The 22,584-nt window shown below is 40.6% G+C and overlaps 1 protein-coding gene across 4 annotated transcripts in view; it reads left to right on the top strand.

The window, feature by feature from the left end:
• The window catches only part of PLEKHA7 (pleckstrin homology domain containing A7), a 252,758-nt gene that overhangs the window by 138,723 nt on the left and 91,451 nt on the right, over positions 1-22,584 (top strand). For all 4 annotated transcript variants that reach the window (XM_074997733.1, XM_074997731.1, XM_074997730.1 and 1 more), the window contains 4 exons: positions 9,516-9,627; positions 14,514-14,618; positions 16,604-16,676; positions 18,828-18,928. In XM_074997733.1, the coding sequence (XP_074853834.1) occupies positions 9,516-9,627; positions 14,514-14,618; positions 16,604-16,676; positions 18,828-18,928 (391 nt within the window). The remainder of the gene's footprint in view (positions 1-9,515; positions 9,628-14,513; positions 14,619-16,603; positions 16,677-18,827; positions 18,929-22,584) is intronic.

The following is a 22,584-nucleotide window of genomic DNA, read 5'->3' as shown; positions in this document are numbered from 1 at the left end:
TTTTCTGAAAAGATGTGACCACATCTGAATGCAGTACTCAAGATGTGGGTGTATCATGGTTTCATATAAGGGCAATAAGATATTCTCCGACTTATTCTTCATCCCTTTTTAATGATTCCTAACATCCTGGCCATGTCTACACTAGCCCCAAACTTCGAAATGGCCATTTACATGGCCATTTCGAAGTTTACTAATGAAGCGCTGAAATACATATTCAGCGCCTCATTAGCATGCGGGCGGCCATGGCACTTCGAAATTGACGCGGCTCGTCCCGACGGGGCTCCTTTTCGAAAGGACCCCGCCTACTTCGAAGTCCCCTTATTCCCATCTGCTCACAGGAATAAGGGGACTACGAAGTAGGCGGGGTCCTTTTGAAAAGGAGCCCTGTCGGGACGAGCCACGCGGCTGCGAGCTGCATCAATTTTGAAGTGCCGCGGCCGCCCGCATGCTAATGAGGCGCTGAATATGTATTTCAGCGCTTCATTAGTAAACTTCGAAATGGCCATTTACATGTAGACATAGCCCCTGTTTGCTTTTTTTGACTGCTGCTGCTGGTCTATCAAATATCAGTAATTAAAAAAAAATGACATAAATGCATTGGGTTTTTTGGGTCAGGCAAATTTACTTTAAGCTAAGTTTTCTAAATGATTTAGGTGCTTAAGTCCAACATTTTAGTACCACTGAGATCCTCTGCCACATGCCTTCCACCATTCAGCTTCTGCTTAGCTTGGTAGGCACTTAAATTTCAGTGCAACATTTTCAACAGCAGAGACCAAGAGACCTGCACCTATGGGCAGTGGGCATAAGAGGCAGGGGAAGGCATTGCCTTCCCAAACTCTCTGGCTGGCTCTGCTCATACTCTGCCCTTCTAAACCTTTTCCCTTCAGTGTGGCTGTCCCAGTCTCCTGTGGCTGTCTGGGCTTCAGCCTGGCTGAGGCTGTGCTGCTAGTTTTCCCGGAGCCTGGAAGATTGGAGCTGTACACTGCCCACCCTCTCAGTGCTCCTGGGACTGAGGGAAGGCTGGGGCCACACGTTCTCCTCATGCTCCTAGGGCCAGAAAAGGCCAGGGCTACACCCCTGCTGTGTGCTTCTACGTTCCCCAAAGTCTGGGGCTGCACACTGTCTACCCTTCCAGTACTCCCGAGGGCAGGGTAGCCTGGGGCTGTGTGTTCTTCCTATGCTCTGGGGCCAGGGTAGGCTGGGGCCACACACCGTCCCTGGGATCCCAGGGACATGGAAGGCTGGGAACACAGCTTCTGGCTATGGGGAGGTGGCCTGCCCCTACAGTGAAGGGTAAGGGGGAACGAGCCTCCCACGGCCCTGGGTGAGAGGGACCGGACCTCAGGATGGAGGGATGGGGCTAGTGTTTTGCCTTCCCTAGTCCTAGGTTTACCAACAGGCCCTGTCTGTACCTCAGTATCTCAGAGCTTAGTGGTTAAAGCACTCACCTGAAAATTGGGAGACCAAAGTTTAGATCCTTTCTGCATGTTGAATCACTCCTCCTTTCCCGTTTCAGGAACAGAATCTTCTTTTGAAAGCTTTTTGAAAGAAAATGTGTGTAGATGCTCTGCAGCGCCCCCCCGCCCCCGCCTTTTCCCCCTCAAAAAAACAGCCTGGTTTTTCAATCCCTAGCCCATTCTTTTCAAAGAGTGCGGGCTGCGTGGGCGCTCTGTTTCAAAAGGACAGCTCACTCTTTTGATCCACTTTTTCTGCGTGGACGCACTCTTTCGAAAGAAGTTATTTCAGAAGAGATCTTCCAGAAGGGCTTCTTTTGAAAGATTTCTGTAGTGTAGATGTAGCTTTTATGTTTAGTGTATCTCAGGGAGAGGAACGTTACAGAAAAGTGCTCCACATGTAAGTTGTTTAAGAAGAGAATGTAAGTAGTGAGAGTCTTAGTTCAATGCAGAATCTTATGGAGTAGGCCATGAGGCCTAGTTCATCATTGTGAATGGCACAGATAGGGCCGACGGGGAGCACTTGAGCTGTTACAGATGGGGACTTCATGTCTAGATTTGAATTCTTCATCCGGGACAAAGAGGGATTGTTCTCCCTCCTCTGGTATCCAGGAGCCCCCTTCTCAGAAACACAAAGCAGACTGGGGCCACTTCAGAGTATGAAGAGATTCTTTCACTAACCCTCTCACTCACTCCTATCCTCCCTCCCTCCTGCAGAATGAGTGCAAACCAGCGCCATGAATCTTTCAGTATGTGCGATAGAGTCAGGCTGTCAATCTACTCTCTGGTATCAATGCTTTATCAACTAAATTCTACACTTTTGACTCTAGTTCTGGCCTGGGGGCATCTGTTGATTCCGGTGCCAATAACAGTGGTGTTGACATGAAAAGTCTCCATACCACTGATGTTTCAAAAAGGTGAAGTTTTGCTGAGTCTGTATGTTCCTGACTCATCACTAATTTAAGAACATTAGTCAGGCTCCAACTACCAACTTGTATTATGCTGCAACTGTTATGATACATACATGGCAGCCATGTGTCTTGTGGCGTGACATGCAACACTTCATATGCACTTGCCTACTGAGTTGACAGAGCACAGTATACGTAACCAGTAAGCACAGCCTGCAAAAACACCATACAGTAAACCCTGTGTCCTGGAGCCTCTATACTGGTGGACAAGACCAGAAAATGTTTGTGTGGACATACTGTTCCTACAGGGACCCATTGTATTAAAAATGCAATTGTTTGTGTGTTCCTATAGAACTGTATATAACTTTTTTAGGAAGCATAATTAATGCAATCTATGGGAAGTATTAGGAACTTCAGAGGCTTTGTGGGACAATATGCATGAAATGGATTTCTGAGGAAATAGTTGCTGTGGGGGAAATGAAAATGTCCAATTATCCCTTACGAAGCTTCTCTTGGAAATGGAAAAAAAAAGATTATCTGCCAATTCACAGTCCATTCAAAGGCCAAAACTGGGTAATGAGTGACTCAGAATCATGAGGGGTTTTTGTTCATGTGTAATGAATTTGAAAAAACAGGAATCTCCCTGTGTAGGGTTTTAATGCCACACGTTGGAATTTAGGTGCTGTCTGGTGAACTATTAATGTGCATGTAGACCCTTCTGTTGTTTTTAATGTTTTCTCTTTAGTGCTTTTACCTCAAGCATAAAACATTCTGACTTAAAAAGAGCTGTGTGGTGATTTACACATGGGACAATTTTATTGTGTGCCATTTATGAGGAGAAGGCAAAATAAACCATTTTAGTTGGTTTTTTTTTTTTCTTTTTTGGGTTGAGGACGAGGAGGATTTCACAGTACAGTCAGGGAATTGCAGCCTGAAAGCAGTCCAGTCAGAAAGAATAAAGATGCGTGTCACCACCCAAGCCAGCTGATTGGGTGAATTGCAGGTAGAATCGCTCAGAATTGACATGTTGTATCAAATCTAAAGGTACTGTTTGCCACAGGAAAGTGGACCAGTTAATTTTGATTTTTAAATACTAGATTGTGGAGTGGTGATGGGGGAGAGGAGAGGGCACACATAGCTGGCCAACCATATGTATTCCATGGTTTTCCTGGTCTTTCAAATGTCCTAATTTCTGATTTGTGTTAAAGTTCGGATTTTTTTTAAAGCCCAAAACTATCATCAACCAAAAAAGAGAATAATTTCTTCAAGGCCAAGTCAGTTTCCTCAGAGATGCCTGCTATCTTGTAAATCCCATAATTTATTTTTAGTGGCCACCTTGTTTCTCTCAAGTCTGGTGCTTTAAATTAATTTGGATAAACAGGTGATGAAATGCAGAAGACCTTAATGTCTTTACAGGAAATAGACTGGAATCTCCTCTTATCTACAAGGAGTAGAAAAACAAGAATAAGGAGTGTGGAAAAGGACATGTGCAAATTAAACCTTTAAAAATATCAGAAGTTAGAAAAGATCAACTAACCACCATAGAGAGAAGAGAAAAGGGAATTTAATGAGAAGCAGGAAGTAAAGGTTACTGGTTCACATAGGGGTAAGGCAAAATTGTATAATAGAACATCTCAATGAACTCCTTGCTAAAACCAGATGCTAAAGCTGATGAAATACTGAAAATGTGTATCTACTTCCCATAAGGGACAGGCAAGCAGAACAGCCTGGGAGATCAAACTGTCAGGCATACAGAACAGGCTGAGCTTGTAAAGGCTGTATTTTAAGGGATCTAAAATCCTCTTCTTCCCAAACCTGACCCTAGTTACAAAGACTAGAAGGAAGATCTAGATGTTGGGTAAGTAGGCATTTGAAACAGAGGGAATCAATGTTGCACTGTTTTTTTTTGTTTTTTTCCTCCCTCCTTTTGGGACTTCAAATCAATGAAGAAACTGTTGGACAGGTAGTCATTTAGGATGGAATAACTGGTGTAATTTAGGAAGAGCTAGTGGTGTCTGCCCTTTTGTCTTGAATGAACGCCATACGACAGACTGCTCTGATTGCAAACTATTTTCTTCTGATTGCAGTTTTGTATGAGAGAAAATGGTCAATATGCACTGTTACTTGTATTTAAAATTTGACTGAATATCTTTGGCAGCTACAGCATTGTTTAGGGTGGCTAATTTACCAACATTTTTATTTAATTTTTAATGCATGTATTTTAAGATAGAACAATAAAAATGTATAGATAATTGTTAACCTGTTTGCATTATTAATCATTTTGGTTGTAACTGTGTATGTCTACAAATCAACTAGACATCCATGGCTGGCCCACAGAAATTGGCTTGGGCTGTGGGGCTGTTTCTTTTCTGTGTAGGCCTGGGCGTGAGCCTGGCCTCTAGGACCCTGCAAAGTGGGATGGTCCCAGAGTGCAGGCTACAGCTTAACCCAAAAAATGCTCAGCAATTAAATAGCCCTTCAAGTCCAAGTTGGTTGGCACAAGCCAGCCACAAGTTGCTGTAAAGACATACCCTTCCTTCTCACTTAATAAACTACATTGCATTTTAATGTTTCAGACAATACTGCCTGGCCACTTTAAATGCTTGGAACAAGAATGGTCTTGTATTTAAAGAACAGTTCTGAGAGTCAGAGCTGGGAATTGCAGTTTCCTAAAAAAGGGGAATTCCTCTGTGAAAATGTTCATGTTTTGGGGAAAAGGGCTGTTCTGTAGTTGGGAAAAATATCAAAATTTATATATTTTAAGGAAGGAGGGAAGCATGAGAAAAGGAAACACATTTTTTCAGCTTCCTCGCTGCCATCAGGGAAGGCTTTTGTCAATTTAACTTGTGAAACTCTCAGTAGTCTTCTAGCCTGGCTACCAGGGAGGGACAGCACTCTGTCGTTCAGGTTTCTCATCTGCAGATAGAGACTATTCTTATTTGGTAAGTAGTAACAAAGAGGAAGCTGTGCTAGTCTATACGCTATCAAAACAAAAAGCAGTCAAGTAGCACTTTAAAGACTAGCAAAATGGTTTATTGGGTGAGCTTTCGTGGGACAGACCCACTTCTTCAGACCATAGCCAGACCAGAACAGACTAATATTGAGTCTGTTCTGGTCTGGCTATGGTCTGAAGAAGTGGGTCTGTGCCACGAAAGCTCACCTAATAAACCATTTTGCTAGTCTTTAAAGTGCTACTTGACTGCTTTTTATTTGGTAAGTGGAGGTAGTGGTGCTGAGAGACTAAATTAACTAATGCCTGTACAGTGTATTGAGATCCAATGTGGATCAAAGGGACTGCGTAAATGTCACATATATTATGAATATTGTTAGTAAGGCTGTCATAACTACTATGACCTAGTAAAGGTTGAACCTCTCGTCTAGCACCTTTGGCACCTGACTAATGTCAAACGGTTTGCCAGACCATGGGAGGTCAGTATTGCCTAGCAGCATTTCTAAGACTTCCGCTGCTCACTGGGCTCTTAGAAGACATTTAGGGGTAAATTAGAGCTAAATAACAGCACAGAACACTGAGAGCCAGGACGGGTGGCTGTAAATAAACTTTATAGGACCACAGGAGACTTGGCCTCACCCATGATAATTGGTTATCCAGCTAACTAAAATCATGCCAGAATATGGATGTTGCTGAATGAGAATGTGCCTGATTAGAGAGGTTCAACCTGCACCTTCCTCATCCAAGCCTTTACTGATAACAATGTGCTAAATATAGGTAGGGAGAAAGTTAGCTCTTCCTTTCAGATATTTTTACCTTTATATTACTAAATAAATGGAGAAGATTGTATGTTTTGGTAGTTTTGTGAAGAGCTGAGGTCTGCTGATTAAGAATTTACCATACTTGGTCTGTTGTTACATGAAAAAAAAATCTTTTTTGAAAAAGTGTGTTTCCTTTAACCTTACTGTGTTACCAAATAAGTTCTGTCTTGATCCTGGAACAAGAAAATTGCCTTTCTTTATAAGTGCAATTGTTTTTATTGTTGGTGTCCTTCTCGTCCTGCAGTGACCTAGTCTTACTAATCCCTCTTTCCTTCAAGCCTAACAATAATCTGTTTTTTTTTTTCCGGTTTGATGTCCCCTTCCTCTTTCCAACTGAACGATCTACTCTTGCATGGCATAAACACACAGACATATCAAAAAAACTTTGGACTTTACCTTACAAACCTAGCAATCAAATTTAAAGGCAACTGACGTATCAATCTCTAATTTTCTCATTCCCCTGCATCTGTATGACTAATATGCTACATGACATAAATTGGATTTTGAAAAGTTACAATATATTACATTAGTTAATCATTATTGGAACACTTTAGTTATATTGAAACTCTTACAAATTTAATAGGTACTCTATTTGTGAGGCACTTAGTATAAAAACAATGTAAATACGTAAAAAACATGAAGCTTTTTAAACAAAATTGATACAGACCCAGATATTGCAAAATTATTACATTATCTGTTCCTGCCCACTGTTTATTCTACATCATTACTCTACCAAGGGCTGGAGTAACTGTGGCATAGAGCTGAAAGGTAAACCTTGGTGTGAGGAGCTAAACATTCATATTAATATAGGCACTAATTAGAAGAGTTGTTCTGTATTACCTATGGCTTCTCAGTCTCATAACCATGCTTTCATCAGGCTAAATGCTTGCTGCTGTAGTTAATACTTTGGGTTCCCCATTTAAATTTATCTTAATGTTGTACCTGTGATCCAGTCAATGTTGCATTTATTGTTGATAAGTGGCAACAGAGTACAACCACCACTCAGCTAAATGGTTGATGCATCAAGCTGAGCATTTTCCTGAAAAAGAAATGCGCCCAGTATTATGAATACTGCATGAATAAAAGTATGTGTGAAGGGTTTTTTTCATGCCATGAGCAAAGGCAGAAAAGAGACATTGTATATGTTTGTGCACATGCATTTTTAACTGAAGGTAAAGTTCTGAAAATAAATCATTTGGCTTCTACACACCGAATAAACCAGTAGACAATTAAAGTAGCTGAATGTGCTCATCTTGTTGGTATAAAGCTACTGTGCAGAGTAAAACACATTAATTTGTTATGAGGAATACTGGACAGTAGGCTTGGCGATAGACATTTGTAAGGAGTTCCTTTCTCCTCCTTGTCATTAAGCAACATGTCCATTTTATTCAGTGATATGTTATAAATATTAGCTGTTTTCTCCCTCTGAGCAATTCTACAGATCTGACCCTTAATTTTATTAATCAAATTGGATGACTGTGTGTGGGCATGGAGTTCTGCCCTGCTGAAAAAACTTGCATCAGGGCTTATGAGCTCTAAGCTCCTTAATGAAATACAGACTGTATGACAATCAAGTCTGAAGCAATGTTTTGTTGAGAAATTCTGCAGAATTTTAATATGCTTACTTTGAGAATAAACTATTATTTTCCCCAGACTAATATATTAAATATTTCATTGATATTGTTCCTTAACTTATATTACTGTCTACGTGCCTTGAGTTCTGTTTTTCTTCAGTTCAATAAATTAGCTTTTTCCCTCCTGCTTTAGTTGCTCCAGCTTGAGCATATGCCATAGTAAATTGGAAAGAGTTATACTTGTTGAATCAAGGGGCATTGGATTTCTTGTTGTTTACCACAAACACGTTTTAGTGAAGAAGAAACTATTTTCCCTTTTTAGATTCTTTCCCTGTGTCTGTGTAACAACTTTACAATGACAGCCTCATTTTCAGGCCAAGTATACTTGTTAACTCCAGGTGGCCTAATGTTTAGGGCCAAGTATAATGTAACTGTATGTAGGTGGCACAGGCATTCACTGAGTTTGACAGCGTTCTGATAGAAAAAATTTCCTCAGTATAAAACATTTGAGAATAGCATAAGAAAAATAATCCGTAGCTTTGACATAGCATTTTTTTGACCAGCAAAGCAACTTTTCTGATTTATTAGAAAATTCCTGTGTATTATGTACAGTGTTGTTTTATGCTTCTTCTAAAGCAGCGGTGTCCAATAGCAATACAAAGCTCGCCACACTTGTGGTTGTTTTCTTTACATATTTGCCACATTATATTATACAAAACTTCATTAAATAATATTAGAAAATACCTTCTGGTCTTTGAATTTGCGTGACACTGTGAGGTGACATAGTAATAACAGACACAAGTATGGCAGCACAACTCATTGCAGCAAAGAAAGGCTAACCATGGAAAGACTTTGAACTCTGCATAGCCTGTAACAACCACACATACCTGCGCCCTGATGTGTCTGGGAGGGGTGTGGCACCAGTTGTTCCATGCTAGTACTGGACAGACAGCAGCGCTTCCCCTGTGCATTAGAGGGCATGATACCAAACCCCCATCCTTGCCATGATCTGCAGTGCTCCCTTTCAGCGCAGGTGGCATCAATGCCCCCAGGGGTCCCTGCTGGCTGGCAGGCTGCCTTGCCTGGGTGAGCGCCAGTGCTAATCGCCTTGAGCACGTGTGACAAATGCAAAGAATCATTATTTCTTATGAGTTAGGTATGCATGCATTTGCCACAATGCAGTATCCTAGGCTAGTGTAGACATAACATAGGTATTAAAGAATTAGATGATCTTATTCTCTCATTTTCTAATCTAGCACAGCAGTGATGAGTGGTGCTTGGCCAACTGAACCACTAATTCTGTCTTTATAAAATTAAAAAATTTCTTCTAACTCATGATGATTCCATGTTTTCTAACCTTGACCCTATTGAATTTTGCTCTTTACCATGTTCATCTTTTTACCCTATTTACGTATTTGCTTTGCCTGGAAGTGTTAATAGTTAGATAATGATTGTTTATGATTTCAGGTCCTTGTCGTGGACATTAGAAAAATGTTACAATGTGCTGAATAGTATATGATGATACTACTGCACCTTTCTTATTTTGTTACCAATAAAGAATTATGAACCATTAAATATCATTGGCAATATATTCTTAGAAAAGACCTAGTACCAGAATAATGAGTATTCTATGTGAAAAGTGAGCTGCTTTGGCAGAAACATGAAAAAAAGCTTTCTTAGAGCTTAACTACTTATAATGTGCTTATTTTCATCAGAATTTTAAAAATTGTCCTTTAATATACACACAAAAAAGCAAAAACTGATTGGTTTAAATAATGTTTTAAAATACTTTTTGTTTTCTTTTCTAGGCTGGATTTACACATGTCAAAGCAACAAGTAAACGAAAGACCCTCAAGCATGGTCAGTGAAACATCCACTGCAGTAACTGCATCCACTGTAGATACAAAACCTGGCTCTAAGGTAAGATGGTATGGCCCCTTTTAGTCTCGAGAGATGGTAGTTAGCAATGGTGGTGAGGATCTCTGGGCAGTGTTTTGAGTCTGCTGCTTCTCTCATGGCTTATTGGATTTGCATGATCAATTGCAATAACCGCATGCCAATCTATTTCTGAATTCTTGAATCTGAGAGTTTTTCATTCTAAGAAGTTCTTATGAGTGGCTTGTACATATACTATCAAAGGATGACATGCCCTGTTGTAGCAATTGTCACCAGGTATTTCGATCTGATGACGTAGATTCACAGTATTTTGGATCATTGTTGAATTTTTTCATGGCGTTTTTGCATGTGTCCTTGAATCTTAGCTTTGGTCTTCCTCTTGTTCTCAACTCACATGACAGTTCACCAAAAAGGATTTATTTGAGAAGACATTCATTACCCATTCTTCTCACATGACCAAGCCATCATAGTCTTCTGCTGTTGAGGATCGCTATGAGGCTGGATATGCCAGATCTTGACAGGACATCTGCATTTGAAACTTTATCTTGCCAGTTGATATTTGTAATTCTGCAGAAGCAGTGAAGATGGGAGCTGTTAAGTTTTTTTCCTGGTTCAAGTAAGTGGTCCATGCTTCAGAACCATATGGCAGGATACTCAATACATGTGCATGGTAGATTGTTCCTCCTCATTTCATAAGTCTGCCAAAAATTGTAGCTGCTTTCCCAATTCTGTTGTTCAGTTCTTCATCCATGGATAGGTTTGCGGTGACAGTAGATCCAAGGTAACAGAATTGTTGAACCACATCTAATGGGCTGTCATCCAGAATGACATTGGGTCACTGAGGTATATCTTGAGTGAATACAACAGTTTTCTTCATGCTTATGTCAAGGGAAAACAACTTGCTGGCTCCAGGTCCATCAGTGATTATAGCATGTCTTCATTATGAACGACAAGAGCTTCATCATCTGTGAAGAGGAGTTCCCTGATGAGGACTTTCTTGACCTTAGTTTTGGTCTTGAGTCTTGCCAGGTTGTAGAGAGAGCCATCTAATCTTGTGTGGAGAAATACATCACTGTATGAGTTTAGTAGAACTGAGAAGAATATGCCGAAGAGGGTAGGGACAAAAACACACCCTTGTTTGACTCTGCTGTTCATTGCAAATGGTTCTGATGTAGATCCATCATACTGCACTGTTGCTTTCATGAAAGGATGTTATGAGCTTGAGAAGGGTTGGTGGGTAACCAATCTTGGTTAATACTGTTTCGTGACCAGGTGGTGAAACCTTGGATTCCTTGGGGGGAAAAGTTATTAATTTGTTTGTTTGTTTGTTGTTCAATTCAGTGGAGCCAGGATTTCACCCTGGAAGTCTAATACTGTAATGTGTTTCAAGAGCATAATTCTATTTACATTTCTTCCACCCATGCAAAATTGTGGAAAAAATAAGGATAACTAAATAAGCTTTGGAAAGCTCAGAAGCTGCCACATAAATGAGTTTTAAGTGAGAATTTGTAAACTAATGATGAGATGACATGCAGAATTTGAGAGATTACTAAGGAGTAGTGCAGCTGATACTGGTATTCCCACAGCTCATGTGATTGTCCAAAACACTTCAAAATCACTGGAAAAGTAATGGAGATTTCAGCTTGAGGCCTTTTTACTTCTCAGTCCTTCCTCATTGGGAAGGTGTAAAATCTGCTAGGTATCTGAGTTGTGATACTAAGTCCTAACTGCTTCAGGAGCCAAATTACAGGGTGGCCCTCCCAGGTCTGATACCCTCGGATCAGACCAGTCCTGAATGAGGGAATTTACCAGACTAGGGGTGGTGCCCTGCTGCTGGCCCCTCAGCTGACTTTACTTCTGGCCCCAGTACCAAGCTCTACCACTGGCTACCCTTGTTCCCTGCCCTGACACAGTGGCCCTGGCTCTCAGACTTCCCATAACTCTGGTGGCTTCAGCTCTCAAACCTGCTGAGGGCTGTCCTGGTCCCCAGCCCTGCTGCAGCTATGGCAATCCCAGCTCCCAGCCTGGCCACCAAGGCAGATGCAACAGGGCTGCAGCTGGGCTGATGCTCCCTAGCTGCGACTCCCCCGCCACTGCTGGGCTGCAGTTCCCCAGCTGTGACTCTTCAGCTGCTCTCGGAACACAGCTCCTTGGCCCTAGCAGCAGTTACCCTTCCACTCCCTGGGCATGGCTCCTCAGACCTAGCTGTGACTCCCTAGCCCCAATAGCAGCAGCAGCTTCCCCACCACTGCTGGACTATCACTCCCTGGACTTTGCCAGGTCCTTCTGTCAGCCGCTGGGCTCTCTGGTCTACCAATATCTGTTGTCCTGCCAGACCACAGATGTTGCCAGATCAGAAACTAGCAGATTTCACAGGTGTAACCTGTAGTGATCAGCATTACCCAGAAGAGCCATAATATTTTGACAAGTATGAGAGGGGTAGCCAAGTTAGTCTGTATCTTCAAAAACAATAAGAAGTCCCATGGCACGGTATACACTAACAGATATTTTGGAGCATGAGTCATTCATCTGATGAAGTGGGTCTTTGCTCACGAAAGCTTGTGCCCCAAAATATCTGTCAGTGTGTAAGATGCGACAGGACTTCTTGTTGATAGTATTTTGAATTCCTTGTTTAATTTACATTCTCTCACTCTCATCCTGATTGGCTAATGATTTACATTGGTTAACAACTAAGTAACACAGTGTTTTAATATTATGTTGCAAAGACAGAGCCACTGACGGTGTGGGGGAGGGAAGAAAGAGCAGCTGCCTCAGGGCCTGGTGATTTAAAAGCCACTGGGGCTGCCAGCAGCCACCACTGCTATTGTGGAAGCAGCTGGAGCCCTGGGCCCTTTAATTCACCCACAGAGCCTTGGGAGGCATGGGCTGGGCAGTGCTGAAGGGCTGGCTGGAGGAAAGGTCTACCTTGCCTGAGGGCCAAGTTATTCTGCCAGCAGTGCTGTTAAAAGATCTTCAGCAGATGCATTAAAGAGCTACTTGTGGCTTGCAAGTCTCAGTCTTAATATAACTGATCAAAGTCAAAGAAAAAAGGGTTTAGTTCTGTTGATTATAAAGAATGCTTTTGATCAGTAACTGAATTAATCTTTCTTTGCTAACTCAAGTACTGTTGTATTGTTTTACTTGGTTAATTAATGGGGAGAAGTCATTTAATGAAAAACTTAAAAACACTTTTTAGACCAGAGTGCAATAATGCAATTACCGGTTACTAGAGCAATGCACATGTTGTCATGCATAAGTTATTATTATTACATTTAAAACTAAATGCCTTTACAAAAATGTACTAATAAATAAATTTATCATCTTAAAATGGGAACAATGAATGTCCACTTGAGGTACATGGTAAATTCTTTCAGTCATGGTTGTTTGTTCTGGCAATTCAACCTGCCAGAATACATACATGCTTCTTTTGTTTACTTCCTTATTACAATTTTTAAAAATGCTTTCATTTTTTAAAAGTTGCTATTGTTGATTAAGGCACAGACAGTGATTCTGCCAATATTGACAGATTTGAGAATTTACTTAATGTAACTTTGTTGTGAAGAACTGGGTTGTAAGTTGAGAAGAGAACTTTTCTCACTCCCTTTTCCAGTTTGTCTGTAGCTAGTGTCCAACATCACCTTTCAGTGCCCTTCAACAGTCCCCCTGTCTGCACCATAAGAAACTTGACTACAATTCTGTCTGCATCCTAGTTAACAGAGAGAGCCTATGTTCTCTGGTAGCCTACCACGTGTAGCATTTATCCCAGTGCAGCAGCACTGGGATCTGGTACAGAGCTGGGTTTACTGTGTGTGGGTGTAATTTCTGGAATGTTTGCTTTTTATGCTTCTCTGGTGTAATTTACTGGGGTCCTCCTTGCTGTGAGTCCCTAAAATGTTTTTTATCACACCTTTGCTTTGCCTCACAGAGGTTATTACTTATTAGGATCCTCTTCCTTGTAGATTAGAACCGTTTGCTTCCTATTACTTGTGTCTTTAGAAGGAGGGGAGACAACATGATATCCAAGGTCATAACAGAAGCAGAGATCCACTCTTACTTAGAGCTAGACTTAATTATTCCACGCATCCCTAGGAGTTTTTATCACTCCTGCTCCTCCATAGACTCAGAAGTAGATATTTTTGGCAGATTTCCCAAGCAAGCCAAGTTTTTCTTCCCCTTTCCCAAAGAGCTCTTGAGTGGTATTAAGCAGCAGTGGGAACCTCAGACAGATATTAGGGCATTTGAAATTCATGTAAAGATAAGACACTAAATATTCTATCATATCATCAGAAGAACATAAGAAAAAACATACTATTTTAGAGCATTGATCTATCTAGCCCGGTAGTCTGTCTTCCTGTAGTGAACAGTACCAGGTGCTTCAGAGAGAATGAACAGAACCAGGATATCCTCTGTCATCCAGCCCCAGTGTCCTCGGTTGTGCTACCTTTCCCCTACTGTTTTCCCAAAACAAAGTGCAAAACATACATCTTTGTCAAATAATCTTATATGAGAGTAAGAAAAATAATGAAGAAAAACGTTAAAGTCCTCATTTACAAGCCCATTGTGTATGTAGTAGCTAATCTTGTGCTAAGGTGCAAGCAGTTCATATAGGCACACAAAACTGTGCTTGCCCAACCAGAGTAAAACTTGTATAGTTTTTATGTTGGAAAAGTTGAGAGTCAACACTGTTATGATTCAGATGGATTTGGACCAGCATTCTGGTACTGAGGTGGTGTTGATAACGGGAAGCTAGTTTTCTGTATTAATTAAATACCAGCACGGATACACATCGAGAGCTAAAACGATTTCATTATTGTGTAACACTATGTGAAATGATGTCTCAGCTATTAGTAGTCTGACTAATATAACTCTAGAACAGTAAGTTTACTGCTGTTGTAATGTGCTTCTTTCAGGTTTTAAAATCTGGCAATAAAGTTCACAGCTTTGGAAAGAGGGATCAGTCTATTAAGAGGAATCCTAATGTTCCTGTTGTGGTGAGAGGCTGGCTACACAAACAGGTATGCGGGAGATTATTTTTTCCCTCTTTCTATTATAGAGTGTGCAACAGTGTGTCAGATAACTACAAAAGCTTTCTAGATAAAATAAAGAATTGATGGGCCTGAATTTGTTTTGGGGAACACCTGAGGATCCCATTAACTTCAGTGCAGAGTTACTTGTCATCAAAATCTCTGAAAGTCAGGCCCTTAAGCTTTCCATAGAGACTTAATTTGGACATGAAAAAAATGAGAGAACTACTATAGTATGGTTTAAATACAAAACCACAAGTTTATTTTTTAAACCGCTGTCTAACTCTGGTAGCCACTTCGTCCTAACCAGGAGGGTGGAAGTGGTGGGGCAAAAAGAAAGATCCCAAGATAAGAGTGAATCTTCACCTGGGTTGAATTTGTAGCTTGAAGGTTAACAAGATTATCCAGTGTGGTGGTTGTGTTGTAGTGGTAGTATCCTGAAGTATGAAGTAGTTTAGATAGTTTATTGTCCTTTCTTTTTTGTAGAGAGTGGAAGTGTATATGATAAACACTTACACTACCCAGGAGGGTTATTCCAGTGTGGATCTCAACTGGCACCAATGGCCATACTGTACTATAAATCTGAGAGAGATTATGAAGGAGTGCCAGTGGATTCTGACTCAAAGCCAAAGTCCTGACTCCTTCCCTACCACAGAGATAGGAGGGGTAAGATAAGGGGAGCCAGAAGCTGAATAAGACAGAAGCCAGCCCTTTCATTACTTGTTCCTATAACAAGATTATTGCCTGAGGAGCCCACTCTAGGTTTACAGGGATTTTAGTCAGATCCTTTTTACCCTACCAATCCCATTGAAATCTGCCAGAGTTGCAGTAGTTATAACCTAAATGCCACAGAACCAGACCTCCTGAATGTCATAATAAGAAAAAAAACCCAAACCAACGAAAAAAAAAAAAGAACAACCCAACCAACCAAAACAAAACAAAAATTCACACAGCAATTTGCCAGTTTTATCATATTAAAAAATTCCCTTCCAGATCAGCCTACCCCCAGTGTCACTGCCAGACCTCTGAGCTAGATTAAAAGGTGGTGAGGAAGGGAGCCTATGATGGATAAGCCATCTAGGCAATAAACTGTCTCAGCCCATATTCCACCACTACCAAAGTGTGGTGGACCCAGTGGCAGCTGCAGTGGGACAGACCAATTGTCCAGATGCAGTGTGTAACACTCATTTCTCCCTCACACTTTGCAGAAAAAGGGTGTAGTGAGAAGGTGAAGAAACAGCCATAGACATTAAGGAAAAGGGGGAGGGGTGGATTCTGGAATACCGCCTTTTCCATTCTCAGTTAAGATTCCCCTCCCCATCTCAGCAGGATGTGTCCACTGCTTTTGAATCTGTTGCAGCTGCACTCTGCAGTCAGGATGAGCATTTAATTGATTTTGTGGACCTAGTTTTTTTATAAGCATTTTTAATCATTTTAACAGGATATGTGGATTTATCATTCATCAGTCTGATATATGTTTAGTTCTTCCAGCAAGTTTGATTAAATTTTAACTCCACAGAATATCCATGTTGGAACCCAATTCTGGGCAATATGAAATGAGCTGGAGGGTTATAGATTGGCATAACCCAAACTTCTGAAATATGAGCCCTTACTTCAGGAAAATGAATGCAGTGCTCCCACTTCCCTAGTGCTCTGAACATACAAAGCTAGATGAGAGGTAAATACGAGGGGGAAAGGAGTCCAGGAAAACTGGCTCTCTTTTAAAGAAGCCTTATTGAGAGTGTAGGAACAAACCATCCCAGTGTGCAGAATGAACAGCAAATATGGCAGGCAACCAGCTTGGCTTAACAGAGAACACAAAAAGGTAGTTTACAAGAAGTGGAAACTTGAGCAGATGACTAAGGAGACATAAAAATATATTGCTCAAGCATGCGGGGAATTAGATGATTAAACAGACACTATATGAGCTTTTATGTGAACTGAAAGAAATTATATTAAATTCCTTTCTTTTCCAGGATAGCTCTGGAATGAGATTATGGAAAAGACGATGGTTTGTGCTGTCTGATTATTGTTTGTTTTACTACAAAGGTGAGTAGACAACGTAGTTGTTTTGAAATTTTCATATAATTGAGCCCATTGTGAAAAATGTTCTAATTTGTTCTTCAGCACTCAAAAAACAGACATTTTTGCCACTCCATTCTCCTTAAACAATTGCTTAACGTTAAATTGTGACTCAGACCTTCACTAGAACTGTTTGCTTGCTTGTATTGATTTGTCACACTTACTAGATAAAACTATAGTTAAGATACAGGTAGTCCAGATATGTGCATTTCCAACAGTGGTATAGATGATAAATGATGCTTGTATTTTTATAGAACTTTACAAACTCAAAGCACATTACCAACATAACACTGTGGTGATACAGGAAGGTAAAGCATTTGTACAGGTGGGAAAATACCGAGATTGTGACTTGCCAAATGCCATATAGTCATTGGTAAAGTCTGGACTAGAGACCATGATTCTTGACACTTGGTACAGTTTTAAACCACTAGGTTTTCTTTGTGATTTTTGGTAAATCACACAGCTTTTCTATGCCTTAGTTTGGATGTTGAGCTTAAGTATATTATTTGTAAAGTGCTTTGAAATATATTGAAGGCTTTATAGAACTGCAAAATATTATTCATACATATTTAAGGCTATTGTTCCTTTATGAGGTGCCACTAATAATGAATGCTCATTAACTACAGGTTGCACCTCCCTTGTCTAGAACCTTTGGGCCCTAACTGGTCGTGAATGAGGGAATTTGTTTGACAACAGGAGATTCCCTGCCTCTGGCTCCCACAGCTTATTACCGTTCCCAGTTCCACTTTGCCTGGCTGCCCCACTCCACCTCCAGTCCTTGGGCCCCCTTACCTCCAGCCTGGCATGTCAGCCCTGCTGAGCTGATACCAGCCCAAGCCATGCCCGGGCTGCTGGCTGTGGACACTGACTTCAGCCATGGTTGGACTATCCTGTCCCTGTGGTCCTACGTGGCCCCGGCTCCTTTGCTGACATGTCCCCTGCCCCAGGTCTCCTGCCCAGGGCTGCCGACCGCCTATCACTGAACTCTGCACAACCCTCCTCCTACTAGCCTCCCAACCTGGGACACTGATCCAGTAACTTCCATAGTCCCACTAGGCCACACATGTTGACAGACCAGAGAATCCCAGTTTGAGGAGGTGCAATCTGTTTAGAAACTATTTATGTGAATATAGGAATCACTGCATGAAATTCCACGTCTTAGGTTATCATAATGGCCTATTCTGGTCTAAAAAAACATCTAAGTGTTTATTATAGGTTGATCTGAGAACATTGCTCGCCAGAGTGTATGAAAAAGCAGGAAGGAAAAAGAAACTGGACCATGTGGGTTACCAATCCCCATGCAAAGACCCTTACTAAATGTGAATCGGGGGCGGGGGGTCACTGGTGCTTTAGTGGAGACTTTGCTCCTGATCAGTAGTCCCTTGTTGCCCCAGTAGATTTTAAAGAAAAGCTGAACAAGAGCTATCTCTTCACCTTGTCCATCTGTAATTCATTGCCACTTTGGTGGCCTTCTTTTTCTACTTTCCCGTGTTTCTGCCCTTTGGTCACTGAAGGACATCAGCAGGAGATATGTTCTTAAAGTTTAGTCTGTCTGACTAAATAAAAATAGGGAGAAACCTTGTCCTCCTGTATTTCATTGCTGCTTTGGTGGCCTTCTTTTTCCACTTTCTCATATTTCTGCCCTTTGGTCACTGAAGGACATCAGCAGGAGCTTTGTTCTCAAAGTTTATTCTTTCTGACTAAATAAAAATAAGGGGGAAAGCTTGGTTGACTGGAAGAATCCTGGTAGCATAATTTCATATAATAAGCCCTTGTTTTCTCCACTTGTTGGTACTGTTGTTGGTGTTTGTTAATTAGTGGTTCTGAGCCTTTACTAACTCCTGCATCCCTTTCAGGAGTCTAAAGCCCAAGCCCTAGTAGCCAGTGCTCAACCCCAAGCCCTGCCACCTGGGACTGGAGTATGTCATTTAGCTTTGTGAGGCTCAAGGCAATTTGAGAAGCACTGATCTAGATTAGATGATGTACCCTGTGGAAGACCTCTGTCTCCAGGGGCATGGGTACATCTGATTGAAAACCACTAGTTTAGGGAATATATTTGTTTACACCTGTTTTGAAGAACTATCCTGAATATTTTTTTATTTTTATTTCATTCAATAGACAGCAGAGAAGAAACCGTTTTGGGTAGCATACCATTGCCTAGTTATGTAATATCTCCTATTGGACCTGAAGATCGCATAAACCGCAAGTATTCCTTTAAGGTACAGTCAACCAATTATTAAGCTTATGATTTATGTTCAGCAGTAAATGCACTATACATTTAAAGACATTTATTTACACAAGAGAAGACATTGTTGAGATACAACAGTAACTATCTCCAATTTTTAACTAATTAAAAATATATATATATTATAGCATATCTTCTTCATACATATTTACAATGCTACGTATTTCTTTCTTCAGTCTGATACTTTTATCATCGTTCATCTTTCTGCTATGTTATCCGTTGCTCTGTTACATTAGTGTATGCCTGTGGTTAATGATCTTCTGTCTGTAAATATCAGAAAATAAAATTGACAAACATTTTCAGTGGTCTTATAGACAGAAGCATTGACTTTTTCCCCACTAGAGAATCTGTTGTTTTGCAGTGGATTGGGATTTTTTTTGCAATAAAACCACCACTAAATTTTAACCAGGAAAGGAAATGAGTGTCATGATTTTAGTTGATTTGTTACATACTGCATTGTGGCAATTAAACTTCTCATTTATTTTATCTGAAAAAATGGATAATTAGTATGGAATTCATTGTATTTAAAACAATTCATTTCTTCCTTCTATCTCTGAAATTATGTTGTAATCACATTTTACTGTAGGAAGAACATCTATTTTTGTCTACTAAGTCTTCAAGCTATAGGTGTTTGAGGTTCTCCTTAGCACATTTTATTTTTCCATTCCATGCAGTTTAAGTACCTCTATTGTTTTCATCAGGGTTGTTTTTTTTGTTAAAATTCTATGTTGAATGATTTACAGTTCACTCTAGCTATTTGTTGCTCTTTGAAAATGCAACAAAGAAAATAAAATTATTCTTGGCAATGGGAAAGCCTGCTTCCAGCTTGCTACATGTCTGAGCACATGCGTTAAAGCCAAATTATCGAGTCTTCAGTGCAGGTTGTATTTTTAAAATATACAGGTATTTGGAGCAGAAGAATGTCATATTGAATCTAACAAAGTAAATTGCAAGCTTTAGTCATTCATAGTTTCATCAAATTCTGTGCAAATGATCTAGAAAGAAACTTTTCCCCACCTTTTTTGCTGTATGAGAATTACAGAAATACTTAGCTTTTTAAATCTGCCCACCCAGAGCTTTTTCTTTCAGCTTGATTTGTAGGTTTTAGCAATTCAGACTGCCTGTTGCTGATCTCAGATTTATTTTATGTGGAAAATGGATCGAAGTTGATTTATTTAAATAAATGAATATTTTCTTTAAGTTGTGTCCCTATGGGTGTTCCACTTCTGGTGCACATGTGCCTTTAATTGGAGATTTTCAGTAGCAGTCACTGTTTGAAGCTCATGTTCCTTCTATCATGGATATATATGGAGCTGCAAAGGTGAACTGTCCTTACCCACAACTTGAGACAGAGCATCTAAAATGCCCACTGCATCTTTGCCTCAAGGTTCTTAGTTTAGCTTATACAGTTCTTTTCCTAACTGTACTACTTTAATTATAATTTGGGGATTATATTTAATTCCCCAGTGTTCTGAGGGGTTTGGTTTGGAAGTCGTCATTAATGTATCAAGCTAGTGTCCCTGGGATTGAAGCACTGTCTTACCTGATGGAATGCTGTCCCAGTCAGCAACAGACATTCTACGTATCTAATGTTTGGGAGACACCCACATTCCAGCTAAATTTAATTCAGTTCAGCCTTTAAAGTCAAATATTGTAGAAACAGAAAATTAAATTTGACTCCTTGTGTTTGAGTGCTCCCTACTATGATCTGCCTCAGGTGCAGTCCCAGATACCCTCCCAGGACAACCTCTGAGAGAGCACTGTGCTCTGTTGAGCTTAGTACATATGTCTTTTCAGAGTAAGAGCACAGAGGGTGCCATTAGAGTTCCTAAGAGGAGGAGTTCTATATCTCCTCAGAGAGTTTATTTCAGAAAAGCTTTGGTCACCATCAAGATTAAACAGTTCTCAGCAAGGTATTGCTGAGCCTCTAGACATCTCTGGTACCAGTAGCTCATTAAAGACCCACCATACCATACATACCTCAGTAACAATATTGTGTGTAGTACCATCCAAATATGATCTCCCCAGCAGAGATTTCTAAATACTCCTGCATTTAGAAAGTCTGGCACACTTTCAGATAATTAAAACTGATGGTTAGCTCTTAATGAGGGCATTCTGGGATTCAGCCAGCGCTGCAGCTTGTTCTATCTCTACTGCTGCACCATGCATTAAACATCTTGAATGCAGCTATCAGTAAGTCTTAAATATCACAGATTTTTCAGTGAGCCCATCAAAATTCCTTGCACACTGAAAGGGCCACACTCAGTATATATACTCCTGCAAATGAAGGACAATGTAGTAGATCACAAATGGAATAGAGATCCATCTAGTCCAATTCTCCAGGTTTCATAGACCAGCTCATGTACCTAAGAAGAAACAGATACTGGAATAAGATGCCTGCTGCAGTCACTAACATCACCCAACTCTTATTATCACTGAAGTGTCAGTTTGATTGTCAGATAGGAGTCAAGAACCCTTCCTATCTTGGTAGCCTTCAGCTACACCATACTGTTTATCTTCCTGCCTTGGGAGAGCATCTCTCCCATTTTTTACTTCTATGGGAGTAAATAGCAGATTATAATGTTGGGTAACCCCATCCATTTTAATTCCACTCTGCCATCCTACCCCTCTTTTCTTGTCCCTTCTCAGAGACTCTTGTCACAAACATTTGCTGGAGAGTATGCCATGAAATCAGTTCTGGTCCATCACAGGGAAAAGGGATTCAATACCAAGTATTTTCTGGTTCAGTAAAAGAAGGAGCCATGGTGAGCAATACTGGATCTCAGAGTTTCAAAGACTTTGTGAAATCAAAGACATTCAGCATCTATAGTTCTATCATTAGATTTCAGGAGTTGGTTCATGGCCCTCAATGTTCAGGATGCATATTTTCATGTTATCATTCACTCCTCTCACAGAAGTTTCTCAATTTCAGAGTTGGCAAGGATCACTTCCAGTATGAAGTCCTCCCCATCAGCCTGCTGTCATCCCCAACAATATTTTCCAACATCCTTGCAGTAGTAGTAGCTCCTCACTTTCATCAATGGGAAATAACAAATTGAACAGATATTTCTCCCTGAATTATAAGCAAGACCCTCAAATTCTTACAGATTTTCCTGACCTGAGAGTTTCCAGAAATGAGCCACCACCAACAGAGTGGGAAATTCTGTAGGTCTGGCTAATCAGTCCTCGGGATATGCTGTTCTCATTCCTTGGGTGAGGAGCCTCCTTTATGGAAGTTGTCTGACTGTTGAGTTTGGTGGTGTTGAAAATGATCAGAAAATACAGTACCAGATTCATTCTGGTTATGCCAAACTTGACGGAGGCAGATTAGGTAACCTTATCTGATTCACTTTGTATTCTTTTCAGAATTTTAGTTTTTGACCATTTCATATTGACCATGTCTCAGCATACAGGTCAGTCTCTCCATCCCAGTGTGCCCATTCTTCAGCTGGGCTCCTCAGTGGTTCTTGGGGACAGAGAGTTCCTGTTGAAGAGAGGAATGACAGATCTTATGAAACAGCAGAAAGATCTTTACTAAAAATACTTCCATTCAGAAATGGAAGAGATTTCACCATTCGGGTACATAGCAGCACTTTTGCATGTTTGTTCTTCCCTTTCTGGTGTTTTTGA

This window comes from Carettochelys insculpta, chromosome 6 (genome assembly GCF_033958435.1).
Source record: "Carettochelys insculpta isolate YL-2023 chromosome 6, ASM3395843v1, whole genome shotgun sequence".
Lineage (NCBI taxonomy): Eukaryota > Metazoa > Chordata > Testudines > Carettochelyidae > Carettochelys > Carettochelys insculpta.
This window is presented reverse-complemented; position numbering and strand designations above follow the sequence as displayed.